A 16,916-nucleotide genomic window follows, 5' to 3' on the forward strand; every position below is an offset into this window, starting at 1 on the left:
CAGTCCTTTGTAATCCTTCATTATTTAGTTTAGTTTGACTTGGTTTTTTTGCATATATTGATGATCCTAATTTCAATGGCTATTTAATCTGCTACTTTATTACATTTATATAGAGATCTCTTTTTATTATATATATATTTTTTCATAATGCTTCTTATTTTCATACATTTTTTAAAAAGTTAAATAGCTACAGATGCTTTTGTTTCATAACCTCTTCAGCAGCTTTCTGTTCCATCAGGGATGACTAACTACTGGGTTTTTCTTTCCTATCTAGCTACTACGCTGCATTTCTTTATGAGATAAGAGAAAGGAGCTCTGGAATCTTCCCAGAGAGCGATAATGACTCAGTGAAGATATATGTTATATCACCAACCTCCGAGTCATTTTTCTTCTGTGGAAAATGGAAGAAATAGGATAATGGAAGGAATTGCAATCAGTGCACAGGTACTGAAGCTTCATTTGTTCATTTTTCTTTCACCTTTCTGTCATGCAATCTCTAGGACACTGAGTGCCAAACTTTATTGTAATGACTTGCAGTAGGTCAGGCTGTAGCTTCCTGCAGACTGCTGCACATTAGCCACTCAACTCAGAGCACATGACTACCTTCATGGTACTGGTCTGCTTTCAGTTAGGCTCTGAGAAGCTAGAACCATTAAATGTAGTCAGGAAATGAAGACTTGGAGTGTGTTAATCTACTAGCCTGTCTGTACACACAGATCCTATTCAGCGTTCCCACCTTAATGGTGTTTATGCTCTGCCTTCTATATAGCCTGAAAACATGATCTTGAAGACAACAATAAAACTGCCACCAGGAAAGAATGCAGACTTGCTAATGAGAAAAAAAAAAAAAGAGGAAAAAAAAAAGTCTTTAATTGAATGCTTTTCAATTTAAAAGAACAAATTAATATAAAACTAAATAATCCTGATTATAGAGTAATGAAGTGATCAAAAGGGCAAATTAACCATAGTCTGTCAGTATTCATATATGCAGCTGCATCAATACTTCTGTGAGTCCAGGACCTGAGCTAAACAGTAATTAATAAAAGTAGAGTGGAGTCCACGTTTTTTCTCTGCAAAACAGAAGATAGGTTTCCTGACTGGAGCGGACCAATATCATCAAACATTTTACTTAAGACTGTTCACTGAGCTCCCCCAGAGGCCTCTAAGCTGAACTCTGACACACATTCTAATTGTTTACTTCCTAATTAAAGAATATTTGAATAATATAATATTCAAATTATTTAGATTTACTAATATATTGTAAAAACACAGGGCTAATTTAAGACATCCTCTTACAATACCAGTGTTTGCTCCATTGAACCGTTTACTGTGGGCCCTACCACTTCCTTTCTTTTTCCACTTTTCACATATTTCAAATATTTCAGTACATTTGCTGGAAAATTCTTTAGAAATTTCGTATCTATATGAAGAAAAAAATTCTCCAAAAAATATCCCCAAAGTACCTAGAAATCTTAACTGTTTCCCCTGCCCCCAGCTGTCTGGCATGCACATCTATGTGAAGTTCACTTGTAAGCAGCTAAATAATTGCATGTGGTATTGCACAAAAAAAGCAAAAATTCTAAGGATTATTCTCCTTTCCACATATTCATGCTTATATTCTTAACTGTTTTGGTAAAGGGGGTAACACAAACAGAAGGATCCATATTTGTGCAAACATGATGGAATCTAAGGGAGATTTCACATTGCTATCGCACACGGGACAGAGAGTACGACAAGAGTGTTCAGTCACAAATTTGCAGCATAGCATAACTGAAATATCCATGATCTTTGTAATATCTATGAATTTGAAGTGATCTTAATAGTAAATGTTTTGTAATGAGAAGATGTGCAACATCTTTTCCACTTAATAGGAATGTTAAAATTTATGTAACTTCAAGAAAAAGATACACAGGTTGTAATAAGCCTGACAAATGCAGCAATCACATTCATACTGTCTGCTGGGATAAGCTGCATTATAATATTCTGCAGACACTTTGGGAGTACAGGCTCTTCTAAATGTAAAATCTATCAACTGGTCCTCTATGGCAATTTTAGATGATGTTCTATGGCAATCAATCAAGTAGTAAATCAAACAAATTGTTACTCTTTATCCACCCAGAAATGCAGATGTCTACACACAATTAAAAGAAAGAACAGAATAGCTAATGCCTCTCAAAGTCACTGATTAAGAGCCTATGTATTTCATATCTTCCCCAGCCATGAGTAAAATTAGGATTTTGTTTGGTTTCCCAAAGCTATCCTCTTAAATTTACAAAATTTACAACTTCTTATTCTCTTTGAGTTGCTCATTGTGTTCATTTCCTAAATGTAGAAGGAGCAAATGAAAATATAAACGTATGAAAAAAGTATATTGGAGCTGATTACTTGCTATGAATAATAAGTCAAGGCTGGATGTGGCTCTGGGCTGCCTGGTCTTGTGGTTGGTGACCCTTCCCATGGCAGGGGAGTTGAAACTACCTGATCTTCAAGGTCCTTTTCAACCCAGGCCATTCTATGACTCTATGATTCTGTAATGATTATCTAATAAGTAGGGATATTTTGCTGCAGTTAAGAATATGCTTACTAGGAAGATTTCAAAGTGTTTCAGAAACATATTTCAAAAACTTGTATTTGTATTTAAAATAAAATTGCCCCTTAGATGAAAGGAATAATGAGAACTGCAGAGCTGACAGTCTGGTATTCCACTATTCCACCTGCTTCTTATATACAGTAATCTAATCAGGCCAAGAAAGTCTCAGAAAGTATCTAGGCTTAAAATGTACTTGCCATGTGATGCAGATGATTCTAATACGTAAGTGATACATAGCACTGATGCTATGCTGTATCTGAGTGGTGAGAAAAAATACAAAGAAGAAACTACTTTTTGCATAGCAATGTAAATTTTCTTAAAGGTTTGCCAAGGGTGAAGACCTTTCTGTCTTCAACTAATCCAGTAAATATCATATTCCAGTTGCTTCCTTTAGAAGTAAAGCATTCTTTTCCAGACGTGCCATTAACTTTCTCAGAGCTAACACAGAAATGATAAAACCACAGCATGAGTCAACATGAAGAAGAAAATCAGGATTTAATCTTGCAAATAATAACTTTTACCAACTAAAAATAAACTGACAATGGACTGCACAATTGAACTTCGCAGCTCCGCCTAACATACTGTCCTATTTCCTATCTGAAAATCTCAGTACAGATCAGTCTTGGCTTAGAATACAATTAACCTCAGGGCTTTTTGAAAAGCTCTTTAAGATCAAAATTAATTCAAGCAAAATCTCAAATAAGGAAGTTTAAAGCATTATGTCAACTTAAACTTGTCCAAACATTTTAAAAACTAAAGCTTATTATGCTATTGATTCAAACGGTTAGAAATAAAGCTGTATCTTGAAGTTGAAACGTATCTTATCTATATCATCTAATTAAATGTAAATTGATTCCAATTCAATTAGCTCTATTATTTCTAATGTTTTAATCAAGCCTTTGTCGTTGTTCATCATAAAACTAGAATGTGGCACTCAGTGCAGAACCTCTCAGGAAATGTTCTTGGTGCATTGTTAATTACTATCAGCAAGTCTTATTCTACTTCACCAAAGAGCCTCAATGAATGAACTATGACTGTTCTTTCATTAATTATGTTTCTTAATAAAGCTCCTACTTTTAGAAGGATTTGCCTTGGAATCCCTCAAGGACTCCTACAAGTCAACTGTTGAAAAGATATGACCTTTATTTATTATTTTCTTTGTATTTGACAGAATTTGAAAAGTTTCACCTGTAGGTATTTTTCTGAAAATCAGGATTTCATCGTAAATAAATAAAAACTTATATCAAATAGTTACTAAATTTGCTATTGCTTTAATGCAAGACCCCTTTTATTTTTTTTTTCTTCTGCAGTGCTATACTCCTCAGTTTGCTTACAGCACACAACATAAAGGCCTCAGGGTTTTTCTGGCAAACATCTTACTTTATTGCAAGGAAAACTGTTAAGCTCACATATTTTACATCAAAACCTGTACTTGTCTATAAGCCGTTTGTTAATTTATTACAGACATTTTTTAACCAGTATCCTGTGAGCTATACATTCAAGATTCAGTAGAACTTGTAAACCACAGAATAAGATGCATGTGAAATGTTAATAAACATATACCAAAGTCTGAAACATCATCCTGTAGTAATCCCCTCCCTAAGCTCTCATTATACATACACATGGTTACATGCACCTCTCTTCTCTCTGGGCCTGTGAGTAGTTGCAGTCACATAATCCTCTTCAGTGAGTGCTGGACGCCCTCCTCGCACACCTCCTGTGTGAGTGCTCCATCTTTTTGTGTACCTGCGAGCACCTACAACCAGCTGAATTATACACCAGTGCAAAAGCACACCATGACATGTTGCTGTAGTCCATATGGACATTTCACTAGTTGGACACTGATAATTCACAGCAGCTGTCAGGGAGGATGCATAGTCATATTTTGACAGAGCTCTTAATGCAGCAGAACAGCTTCCAGGTGCAGACTTCTACAGCTCCAGTCTTTTTTCCAGGTAAAAACTCTTCTGTTTCAAAAGTCAATAACTGTAAACACAGTTCTGCTAAGCTAAAGAAGTCATTGTGATCAATACCCCAGTGTAACATTATCATGTAAAACAGATCATGAATATTTTGTCTCCTGAGCATGAATCTGTCTGCTCCCCATTTATTCCCCTTTTCCTGCAGAACTGCACAGTAAGGGCACGTTTACCTCTACACATCACAAAATATGGAATATTTCTCACCTAGCTTTAGATATCGATGTCTGAACTACTCACTAGAGTCCCATAACGTGTTTTAGTTTTCCACTTTATGATGAAATAAACTGCATGCTATAAACACTCAATGTTCCTCTGCTTCTCTCCATTGGGAAGAAAGGAAATTTTCAGTCTCAGATACAAATCTGAGTTTTATAACTAAGTTTGTACAAGCAGGATCTCATCCCTGAATGTTTATAGTGTCTTCTAGACCAGCATGGAGCATTCATTCTCTTCCCTTCCACCCTCTTCCTTTTTTATTTGCTTGTTGTTTTTCTGTTTGTTTGCTTTCTGTTTTTTAAATGGAGGTTATTTGGTTGCTTTTGATTGGCTTCTGTCTTTATCCAGACAAAAACATTCACATTTTCAAACAGCTCTCCAGTATATGTTTTGATACATTGGCAAAACACAGGGCTCCAAACGGGGAAGAACGAGCTTTCCTGGGCATACTGCCCATGCCTGCCTAGATCTCTTTGGATGGCATCTCATCCCTTTGGCATGTCAACTGAACACTGCAGTTTGGGGTTTCAAGACCACCTAAAACAATCATCAATTTACCTTTGCAAGACAATTGTCAGTTATATATGTACATGACCTGCAAATTTTCAAACAGAATGTATAGCATTCCAATCAGACATTCTACTAAAAAATCCGATTATGCCTCCTTACTGGACTAATAGGTAGATTAGATTTGATAATCCCTATCTAAGCAGAGAAAAATATCCCTCACTTCATAATCACATCATCGCATTTTGGTGGTGCACACATTTTGAACAATTATTGTTGAGGATGAAGTAAAATCTCATCAAAGATCTCTGACCAACAACTCCTTGAGACCTCCCTAAGAATTGCGGCCACTGCCATCAAACCAGACTGGTGTGGTAATTTCACCAAAAAAAAAAGGTAAAACAGCTTTATGATTTTGTTCCTCTCTCTCTCTCTTTGCTCTTTTTAAATTTTGTTTTGTTTTTTGTTTTGTTTTGTTTTTAATATTTTAAGAAAAATGTTTAAATTTAAGTAGTTGTTACTGATGTATTGTTGATCCTATATATTTTTCAAGGGCCTTCTGTTTTATTATATTGGTCCAGAAGATCAGAGGCAAACACTGTGGCTTGTCTGTAGGGTTTGAACCTCCCCACGAAATGTTCTATTCCATGTTGTTGCTGTGTGACAGATGGCAGCAGAGGGGCAGTCTGACAAAGTGGTGCCTGACGTGGAAATGCATATGAAACAAAGGTGTGTCACTGAATTCCTCTGTGCAGAAAAATTTGCACCCACTGACTTTCACCAGCGCTTGCTGAATGATTATGGAGACCAAATAGTGAATGTGAGCACAGTAAGGCAGTGGGCGGTTTTCTGAATCCTTTGTTTTTGGCTCAAAGCTTGCTTTCTGAGGCATTTCTTGCGATAAGACTCTGACTTATCTAGGAGATGAGAGGTGGGTGTTGCCATGTGGCAATCAACATTGCTGTGTGGACAATTTTACATTTGAAAGCATTTCTTTGGAGCTGTTTGCCTTCAAAAGGGAGTGCTCAGGAGTGTTTACTGGCGGAAGATTTGGCCTGTGACCAAATAACTCCAGCTTGCTATGGGAGACTGGGGGATGATACCATTGTATTCTGTGAAGGCAAGATACAAGTTGGCACCTCCATGCTCCCTCTTATCTGCTGGCAAGGCCCAGAAACAAAAGGAGTTCCTGCTGAGATCCAAATGCCAGAAGCTGCCACTCCAAAGAGAGCTGACTCAACCACTTTGGACTTATTTATAAGTTTGTACTGCCATTGGAAAGTTAGTCACAGTCATCATCGTCAATGGAACACCACCCAATGACTCACCAATACTGAAGATCAAGGACTGAACTGAGAATCATGCTGGACCCATGGTGGTAACTACCTCCCTCTTGCTTCCTCTAATGACTCCTTGTTTTTATTTCCTATCATTTCTATCACCCATCTCCCCTTCCCCACCTCCTGATTGAATAAGATTTGTAATAAACTGGTTGAACCACCATTTCAACTGTTGTTCCTTAACCTCATGTCAGGTATACATATATCAAAGAGCTTCATCTCACTCCATCAAATCAGAGCAAGACAGTGTTGCATTTCAGCAGTAGTGACATTAGATCACCCTCACTGGTGCAGGTTCTTACAAGCATGGCTTCTAGACCCTTCTTCATGGCTATGAAAAATACATAGCTAATGGTGGTGACTTTAGTGAGCATGAGCCTGATGGCAGGGAAATTTAATATTGAAAAAGGTCTTCTAAATTATAGTCTTCATATTAATAGATATGTAACTGAACATAAGCAGTTCACTTTGGCTGAATGCTGATTTCCATATGTCACTCCTGTCTTTCTATATTATACCAGATCTGAGACTGTTTCTACTTTTATGTTCACACATTTAAAAAAACCTGTTACTCAATCCTTCCATATTCTGCCACAATACAGTTGTTTGTTTCCCTTTGCTTTCTTCTTCTAGGTTGAATTTCTTATAAGCGTGCTGTTCTTTGCCTACAAACAGAAGAGCTGTCCATACTCATTCAACATGCCGGGAAGTGTATATTCTGTAATCTTTAAGAAGGAAAAAAGGAAAACATGACTGATTGCAGCACTTGGTAATACTGAGTAGATAAACTTCCTCATAGACAGGAAAGAAATACATGGACAAAAATGAAAAAAATTGAAGAAAATGTTCTTGGTTTTGGCAAAACTACATTTACCATCTACCTAAAGTAAGTGGGAAATATTAAAATTGAACAAAACTGAAACTAGACAAACCATATATTTATGAGAAATAAAACCAGACAAATGCAAGATTAAAGGTAAGATGGCCTTTCACATCTTGTGCTCATATACATATAACTGTAGTTCACACACGATTAAAAGTATCCACTCTACCTTAAATGAAATCTGAGAAATTAAGAATATTTTTAATGGAAAAGAGTCCCAGTATAATTGCTGTTTACTTTCATGGGTCAGATATTCTCTATATCACTTCTTTCATAAATCCTTTATTTTCTCATTTTCTTTCACAGTGCTGTCTGCTGTAAATGTCTAATTTGTCAATTTACTCATTTGCATTTTAAACACTTCACAAAATTCTGTTTAACCACAGTTACATTTTGCTTTTTACGTCTGTTGTACAAACAGAAATATCATTTAAACTTTTAAAAGGACTCGTCTCTTTGATTGGTTTTCATGTATTTTTATTGGGCTAACATAGAGCTGAAGTCTGACAGGCCCTACTAGACTCATTCCTCACCTTGTGTAATGGGAAATATATCTACTTACCTAAAAATCAAATCAGAATTATTCAGGTGAATATTAAAGCCATGCTTGCAAAATCTGGTGTCAAGCTGACAAATTCGAGGGTTTAAATAATTCCTCTCAAAATCTCAAGTTCTATATGAAGTTGAATTCAAAATGTAGGAAACATCTGAACAAACATAAGTGTCTGAAATGCAGATATCTGAACTAGTTGTCTAAGCTTTCGCAGTCACTAAAGAGAGATAAGAACTTTTCAGTATGATTAATAGGATCTTTTAGAAATGTCGGAGATCAACTGAACCATGGAGACATTTGTTTCTCAGATAAGAGCATCTATATTTCATAAATCCCTTAAGCAACAAAGGAGAAATCCGCATAAAAAGACTGTGAGGTAGCAGGATGAACACCACCAAAAACTCTTCAGACTGAATGTCTCAGACATATACAAAGAGGTAGCCTTTCTAAATATCATTAAAAGGCATTTTTGTAGCAGCTCGCATTCTTATCAGTTGTACAGGTTAGTCCTTCAAAGACAGGAAAATTTCTGTATTAGCAGAGAAAACTTTTGTAGAATCATAGAATGGAATTGGAAGAGACCTTTTAGATCATCTAGTTCCAGCCCCCTGCTATAGGCAGGGACACCTCCCTCTAGACCAGATTGCTCAAAGCCCCATCCACTCTAGCCTTCAGTGCCTCCAGGAAAGGGATATCCACAGTCTCACAGGGCAGTCTGCTCCAGTGTCTCACCACCCTCACAACAGATAATTTCTTCCTTATATCTGGTCTAAATCTACCCTCTTCCAGTTTAAAGCCATTTCCCCTTGACCTGTCACTACACAATACACATTATAAAAAGTCCCTTCCAACTTTCCTGTGGGCCACATTCAGGTACTGGAAGGCTGCTGTAGGGTCCCCATAGTGCCTGTTTTTCTCCAGACTGAAAAGCCCAAGCTCTCTCAGCCTGTCCCCATAGTGGAGGTGCTCCAGCCCTCTGTTCATCTTCATGGCCTTCCTCTGGACACGATGCAGCAGCTCCATGTCACTCTTGTGTTGGGGGTTGCTTCTCTTGTTGCAACCCAGGATACAGCTGGCATTATTGGATGCCAGCACACGCTGCTGTCTCTTTCTGAGCCTTTCATCAGCCGCCATTCCAAAATCCCTCAGCAGGGCTGCTCTCAAGCCATTCTCCACTCAGCTTATATTTGTGCTTGAGATTGCCCCTACTCAGGTGCAGGACTTTGCACTTGGCCTTGTTGAACTTTGTGAGGTTGGTACAGGCCCACCTCTCAAGACTATCCAGGTCCCTCTAGGTGGCATCCCTTCCCTCTAGCATGTCAACTGCACCACCTTGCTTGGTGTCATCTGCAAACCTGCTAAGGTTGCACTTGCTCCTACTGTCTGTATTGACTACAAAATGTTAAGGAGCACTGGTCCCAGTACCAGTCCCTGAGGAATGCCACATGTCAACGACCTCCACTTGGACACTGAGCAGTGGACCCCAGCTCTCTGAGTGTGACCATCCAGCCAATTCCTCAGCCATCATATCCATTTTTCTCCAATTTGGTAACCAGTATGTCAAGTAGGACAGTGTCAAACACTTTGCACAAGTTCTAGTAGATAAATCAGCTTCCTTTATCCATTGACACTATAACTCCATCATAAAAGGCCATCAAGTTTGTCAGGCATGACATGCCCTTGATTAAGTAATGTTGGCTACCACCAATCACCTCATACTTATTTTCCACGTGCCTTAGTAGGGCCTGCAGGCAGATGTGCTCTGTGATCTTACTGGGTACCGTGGTGAGAGTGACTGGCTTGTAGTTCCCTGGATCTTCTTTTTTTCCCTTCTTGAAAATGGGGGTTATGTTACCATTTTTCTAGTTAGTGGGAACTTTACCAGATTGACATGTCCTTTCAAATATGTTGGATATCAGCTTGGCATTTTCATTTGCTAGGTCCCTCAGAAACCTTGAATGAAACTCTTTGGGTCCCATGGACTTGTGCACCTGGATAGTCATGAGCCTGATCTTCACTTATGAGCAGATCTTCCTTCTCCCAGTTATTACCTGTGCTTCCTGCAACTTGGGCAGTGCAGCTAGAGCCCATGCCACTGAAGACTGAAGCAAAGAGGTCAATCACTAACTCAGCTTTATCCATATCCCTAATGACCAGATCTCCAGCTTCCTTTCAGAGAGGGCCCAATCTTCTCTGGCCTTTCTTTAAACACCAATATACCTGCAGAATTTCTTCTTGTTCCTCTTTAAGTCCCTGGCTATATTTAATTCTTGATGGGTTTTAGCTTTCCTAACCTGATCCCTGGCTGCTCAGACAACTTCCTTGTAGTCCTCTCAGGTAACCTGTTCCTGCTTCTACTCCCTGCAGATTTTCTTTTTGCTCTTAAGTAAGTCCAGAAGCAACTTGCTGATCCACAGAGGTATCCTGGCATTCTTGCCTGCCTTCCTCTTTCTTGGGATGAATAGCTTCCGGATTTGGAGGAGATGGCCCTTGAATACTCATCAGCTTCCTTGAGCCACTCTTCCCTCCAGTACTTTATTTCATGTCACCCTGACAAGTTCCTTCAGTTCCCTGAAGAGGTCAAAGTCTGCTCTCAGGAAGTCCAGCGTAGCATGCTTGTTGCGCGCTCTCTTTGATGCTCTAAAGATCTTGAGCTCCATAATTTCATGGTCACTGCAGCCAACACTGCTCCTGAGTTTCATGTTACTCACCAGCCCCACCTCCTTGGGGAGGACAAGGTCCCATTTAGCGCTTTTTCTCATGGGTTCCTGTACCACTTGGAAGAAGAAATTATCAACACATTCCAGGAACCTCTTTGATTGCTGGTGCCCTGATGTACAAACAACATGCCAGAAATTTTTAAAGAAAAGAAATTTTTAAAAAAAAGAAAAAGCTGCAATAACGTACAATATTTTGAAAATAAATGCCAGTGATCCTCTTTAAAATTTAAGATATCAGTGCTGATCTCTATTACAACATCTAATTAAATTACTTTCTTAGTTTTAATTAACAGCATTCCATCCATCTTTTCAGCATTTTTATTACATAAATACTAGGAATACACAAGCTCAAGTTTCAGTATACTCAATCCCTGAACATACCCAGAAAACTATTCTACAGCTTAATATTGTGATACTTCTTGAAGAAAATCTTCTCAAACTGATAGCATAGTTCCCATAGCCCTTTAAAATGGCAAAGCTCTTCTCAGACTAAAAGAAGATGCCTGGGGAGTGGAGAGAATACAAACAGGTAATGATTCAGCATCTAACTCTAATCTTTCTGCACTGGCTGAATTTTACAGCCTGCTGTGTATTACAAGTGTTTGTTACTTTAAGTCCAGCTCTCTATCAGAGCAGCATGATGTGTTGCCACCTGGCGTAGAGATGATGTAAAAATCCTTGCTGACTTCTGATGAACAAAGGCTGCATCACTGCAGAGGCTCATCTCTGCGTGGTACATCCCGGCAATGTCGTCAGCTTCCCTGTTTGCTGACTCACAGCTTCAGAAGAATACAGCTCCAAGGGAAGAAATTGCCCTTTTGCCTAGGAAGATGTGCAGCAGATAAGCACCGACTACAGAACTTGCCAGAGAAAGGGGAAAGGGTGTGATAGGTACAGGTTGTCACACAGCTACAGGATCTGGAGGCATGGCTGGAAGGCTAATATACATACATTTACAGCTGTCAGCAACTAAAGTATTGATCCTGCCATGAGGTGTTGCAGGAGATAGATGCAGAAACATGATGACTGTTACATAATGGAATGCTCTTAAAGGAGCAACATAAGCCTGCTTCACATTGACCACTTCAAGCTTTTCTTCAAGTGCTTTGGAAAACAAACTGTGCTCCATGATGAGAATATTATTCAAAGAACCTGCCTGGTTCTTCATGCAAGTGAAGTGGTAAAGCAAGTACAATGCTCAGGTTTTCTAAAGACAGCAATTAGCACAACAATCTTTATATAAAAATATCTTGTTTCCCCTAGGAACAGAACATTAATATAATTAAACTTTGAAAGCGTTTTTACTTATTTTCATAGAAAATGAACCATTATATCAGAAATGAAATATTCAGAGCAGAGAGAGTAGGCAGAACCCTTTTAACTCTGAGGTATTTGGAAATTACAGGATGTGATTGTTAAAACTAGTAAGACGTGGATAGGGTGATCTGCTAATTAATAAGCTAGGACCACAATCTGAGGGTAGCGATCAACATTTTTTACTTAGATTGAAAGCCTGTCACAAGTGGGGGCCCCAGGGACTCGTTTTAAGCCCCACATGGTTTGATATCTTCATGAATTATGTGGATGATGGGACTGAAGGCACTCACCAAGACTGCAAATGACACTAAGCCAGGTGGTGGTTGGTGAAGAGGACACATTAGAAGAAAGACAAGCCATCTTCCTGAGAATCCTAGACAGACTGGAAGAGGGGGCAAATAAGACACATTATTCAGACAGAAAACCCAACACAAGTCTGCACATGACTGTACCCTTCCTGGCTTCAAATGCTGCTGTGGCTTTTGCTTGGCTAGAGCAGGATATGAACATAAGTGGTCACAGAAGCATGGAAAATTATCCCTCCTTCTGTGAAAACAATTGTTCTTTGTCTTTTATTATAGAATCCAACATTAAAGATGATTAGTATTTCTGATATACAATTAAGAATCAGAAAGTTTCAACATAAGGTTTTATCAGATACTTTGTAAAATCTGAAGCGTGGGAGTAGGGTAATTACTGTCATTTCATTGCACTCTCTCTAACTATCTACAATTACATCTTTATACTAGTAATCAGCTTTATACCATTTGATCTCCTTTGCTTTTTATCCATCTAATTACAAAGTAGCAGTCAATGTTTGCATCACAAAGATTGGTTTGAGTACCCATTGCAATCTCCTTCAATTTTCAAATGTCTGCATTTTCCCAAAGGCATAAGACTGAAGACTAAGCACATATTTAAAGGCTACGTCTCATGTTTTATTTCAAGAATGCTTTTATCCAGGAATACACTTCATGCTTTTCACAGCAGCAGTGCGCAATACAAATTAGAATTAACAGTATTAGAATTAACAGTATGAAAAAGCATATGTCATCTCTGTTTTGTATGATACTATTGCATAGGTCAGAAACAATGAGCTTGTACTCCATCTTAGTATCAGAAACTGGACCAATAGAGTCCTAGCTGAAACATTAAACAATAACACTCATTTCAAAACAGTGCAACAGTTTTACATTTTACTTTAGTTCAATTATCAAACAAACAGCTAAATTAAGAGGATGAATATTTCGGATTATTAGAAAATCTTCTTTCATCTGGAACTTTGCATTAAACCCAGCTGTGGCAAGGGAAAATTGATTACACTTTGCTTTGGTGCAGGCATTGCCCACCTAGACCTGATTACAGCTGAGTGTCAGCTTCAAATTAGCATTCAAACAAAGTAACAGTGCTGGGAAAATAAACAAATAAATAAGTTAAATAAATTATTTCTATAGATACCCCCTTCTGTCTCTTTCCCATAGACCCCAGTGAGTTCAATAAAGCTCATATGCAGTAAATCCAGTTATACATTGGCTATCTATAAACAAACAGAAAATTAGAAAAAAAATGGGAAATTTGCCTTGCTAGTTGAAATTCTAGGCTAAAGTTAAGTTTTATATTAGCAAGTGCCTACTGCTAATGCATCTAATATTAATTAGATAAGTACCTCTCATTAAGCCTTTAGAAAAGAAAGATTGGATACCTCAGTTAACTGATGTTTAACGTGTTTATTGCTAGTACAGAGACTCATAAAGGACAGTGCTTTCTGTTAATTCCAATGCAACACCTGCTGCAGACTGAAATTGGGATTAAAGATTTTTTTTTTCAGGAAATTAGGAATGAAGAATTTTGTTTATTGCATGAGAGGAATGGCTGAGGTAAACAAATGTTTTATACTCATTGTAACTGTTAACTGTTTCACCAGTGCAAAAAAAATAAAATAAAAAAAAATAATAAAATAAAATAAAATAGAAAGAATTAGAAAGGGGAAATTATAAATTACGGTTGTGTATTGTTTGTATTTGTGCTGTCTTTTTCGTGTTATCTGGTGTAATATAAACTACATTCACGTATAACATAACCAGGTTGGAGACCCTGAAGTACAGCTGCTCCCTCACAGAGCCGCTCACAACCGCCGCCCACAGCCCGCCCTCCAGCCCCGCGAACGGCGCTGGCCAATCAGCAGCGGCACCGCTGACAGGCAGGAACCCCGCGTCCAACCGAAGGGCGGGACAGCTCTGCACGCTCGTTCTGCTTAATACGAGCTCACTAATTGGCTATTTTTCCGCCAAGATGCCCAATCAGACTGTGTCTTGCAGAAGCCGGTTGAGCCTATCAGAAAGACGCTTCTTCTTCCGCCTCTGTAGTTTGAAACCCTGACGCCCGGCAGCCGCTCCGACCGTTGTCCACAGGTGAGAGGGGAGGCGGGGGCGGCTTTAGAGACCTTGACTTTAGCAGGGAAAAAAGAGATATATTCACGTACGAAGTTTTGATTTCCCCTGCTGACTGTTCAGCCGATTGCCTGCCCGGCTGTGCCCCCAGGTTTCTGCGTGATATCCCACGGCTCGGCCTTACTTTGGCAGTATCTGAGCCGGCCTCGGCGGTCAGTCAGAGATGTTGTGAGGAAAGCTGAGAACTGAAGTAGTATGTTACTTGGGTGAATGTGAGGCGATCTGCAAGTTAGTAAAGGCAGTCAGGTTAGTATTCTGATGTGTGTGGTGGAGGTCATGTCCAGAGGAATAAAGAGAAGGGACAGAAAGAGAAGGCAGACTGAGCTTAAACAAACTGTCACCCCTATAAGGTGGCTTCAGGTAACTAAGCTGCAGTTTTAAACTCAGAGGGTGACATGAAATGGAGAGACATAGAGATTTGGAAAGGGTCCAGAGTAGGGCCACGAAGATGATCAGGGGGCTGGAGCACCTCCCCTATGAGGACAGGCTGAGGGAGTTGGGTTTGTTCAGCCTGGAGAAGAGAAGGTTGCGGGGTGACCTCATTGCAGCCTTTCAATACCTGAAGGGAACTTACTCCTGGGAGGGGAGTAAACTCTTCGAAAGGGCTGACAATAGCAGGACTAGGGGAAATGGTTTTAAGTTAAAAGAGGGAAGGTTTAGGTTGGATGTTAGGGGGAAGTTCTTCATTAGGAGAGTGGTTAGGCCCTGGAACAGGCTGCCCAGGGAAGTTGTGGTGCCCCGTCCTTGGAGGTGTTCAAGGGCAACCTGATCTAGTAAATGTGTATGTTTGGTGGCCCTGCCAGGCAGGGGGGTTGGAACTACATGATCCTTGAGGTCCCTTCCAACCCGGGTCATTCTGTGATTCTGTGAGAGAGAGCATTGTTTGTGTGGATGGAAGCAGCTGAGTTGAAGAACCCCAAACTCAAGCATAGACAACACACGGAACTATATATGCTAAACTGAGTTTCAGAAGTCTGAAAGTCAGGACAGTGGATTTAAATTAATAAACAAACTTTTCCCCCTGCTTCATTAGACACAGAGTCATGTGAAACTCAAGTGTCCTCCTGCTTAATGAGGAGAATTGGTGGTAGGTAGTTTTGTTAAATGGATTGATAAAGGAGAGCAGTGCTTGTAATTTGTTACACTCTTGCTGTTTCTACGAATACCTGATAATTAATTGATCCTTTGTCTTGCCAACACACATATGGATATATCTGAATATTTCTAGGACTTCAGAACTACTTGAGATACCATGTGAATTATAAAGCACGTGGTTTGAATTACTGAAGAAGTATCTGGGGCCTTTGGAAGAATATATGCAGTAAGGAAAAGAAGGCAATAAGCAGTGAGATAATAAAGGGTTTTTGAACCTTGAGCAGTAGGATATCTCAGCATTTAAAGTTGTCTTTATACCATTTCCAAAATTTATATTTCAGCACAGAAACTAACTTCTCATTTCACGTTCTGAAAGCCATAAATGGCAGAGAAATCTTCTGTGGTGCATGACAAATCAGTGTCTGGAATAACTCATAGAACTGAGCCAATTAACTTCCATCTCTGTTCCTATATAGAGTGCTCTGAGTTTATTGCTTTTCTTAATATATATTTTGAAATAAGATGATCATTAAAGAGGATATTTCCTGCCAACTTATTAGCAGTACAACTTGCAGTTTAAAAATAACATCTCTGTCAGAAAATTCATGTTTAAAAAACAACTAAGAATGTTATAATTGACAGTTTTAAAGGCATGTTTAAAAATAATTTTTAACTTGCATGGTTATTAGCTACACTATACAAGTACCTTTTTTCCTCTGGTTGTTTATGGTGTTCTTCTTCCCAGGCTTATTCTCAGCTAACAAGTCTGTTCAGAAGTGTCTCGTGGTTACTTTTGATGTTCATCAGGCAGCTATATCATCCTGCCATTTGTTCATTAATGAATTCTTTATGCTGCATGGTAAGCATTCAGGGAATCATCTCAGCTTGGATTGTGGTGTCTCCTGAAAAAAAAAAAAAAATCAGAGCAGAATTTAGGCACTCCTGTGTCCCTGTGTAGGAATTTTGTACTAAAGGAAACTAAATAAGCTCCAAACAATGCAACTAAGAAGGAGGATGGGTTGGCATAGGACTGTGTTCATAAATTAAGCTATTGTTCTCTCTATATGGAACTTTTTTTCTCTTATCAACGTATTGTAGTTGCACTATATATTTAATGTAAAATATTTTGTGTAATATGAAATATTAGGTATAAAATTTACTCAGCCAGCATCGAATAACAAAATCGCTATATTGTTGCTTATCGGTCATCCATGATTTATTTGAATCTCAAAGTCAGTTGAAGTCTTTTTGTGTTTTTGAGCA

The 16,916-nt window shown here is 38.8% G+C and overlaps 1 protein-coding gene across 6 annotated transcripts in view; it reads left to right on the top strand.

The window, feature by feature from the left end:
- Nucleotides 1-14,405: 14,405 nt before the first annotated feature.
- The window catches only part of POC5 (POC5 centriolar protein), a 20,345-nt gene continuing 17,834 nt past the window's right edge, over nt 14,406-16,916 (top strand). Inside the window, exons 1-2 of one of the 6 annotated variants that reach the window (XM_032441331.1) lie at nt 14,425-14,519; nt 16,399-16,512. In XM_032441331.1, coding sequence (XP_032297222.1) covers nt 16,450-16,512 — 63 coding nt within the window. In that variant the 5' untranslated portion in view covers nt 14,425-14,519; nt 16,399-16,449. Of the gene's footprint in view, nt 14,520-15,614; nt 15,646-16,398; nt 16,513-16,916 lie in introns of those variants that run through there. The other 5 variants (XM_015848820.2, XM_015848822.1, XM_015848824.2 and 2 more) reach the window with 5 other exon arrangements.

The sequence above is a fragment of the Coturnix japonica genome, chromosome Z (assembly GCF_001577835.2).
Source record: "Coturnix japonica isolate 7356 chromosome Z, Coturnix japonica 2.1, whole genome shotgun sequence".
Lineage (NCBI taxonomy): Eukaryota > Metazoa > Chordata > Aves > Galliformes > Phasianidae > Coturnix > Coturnix japonica.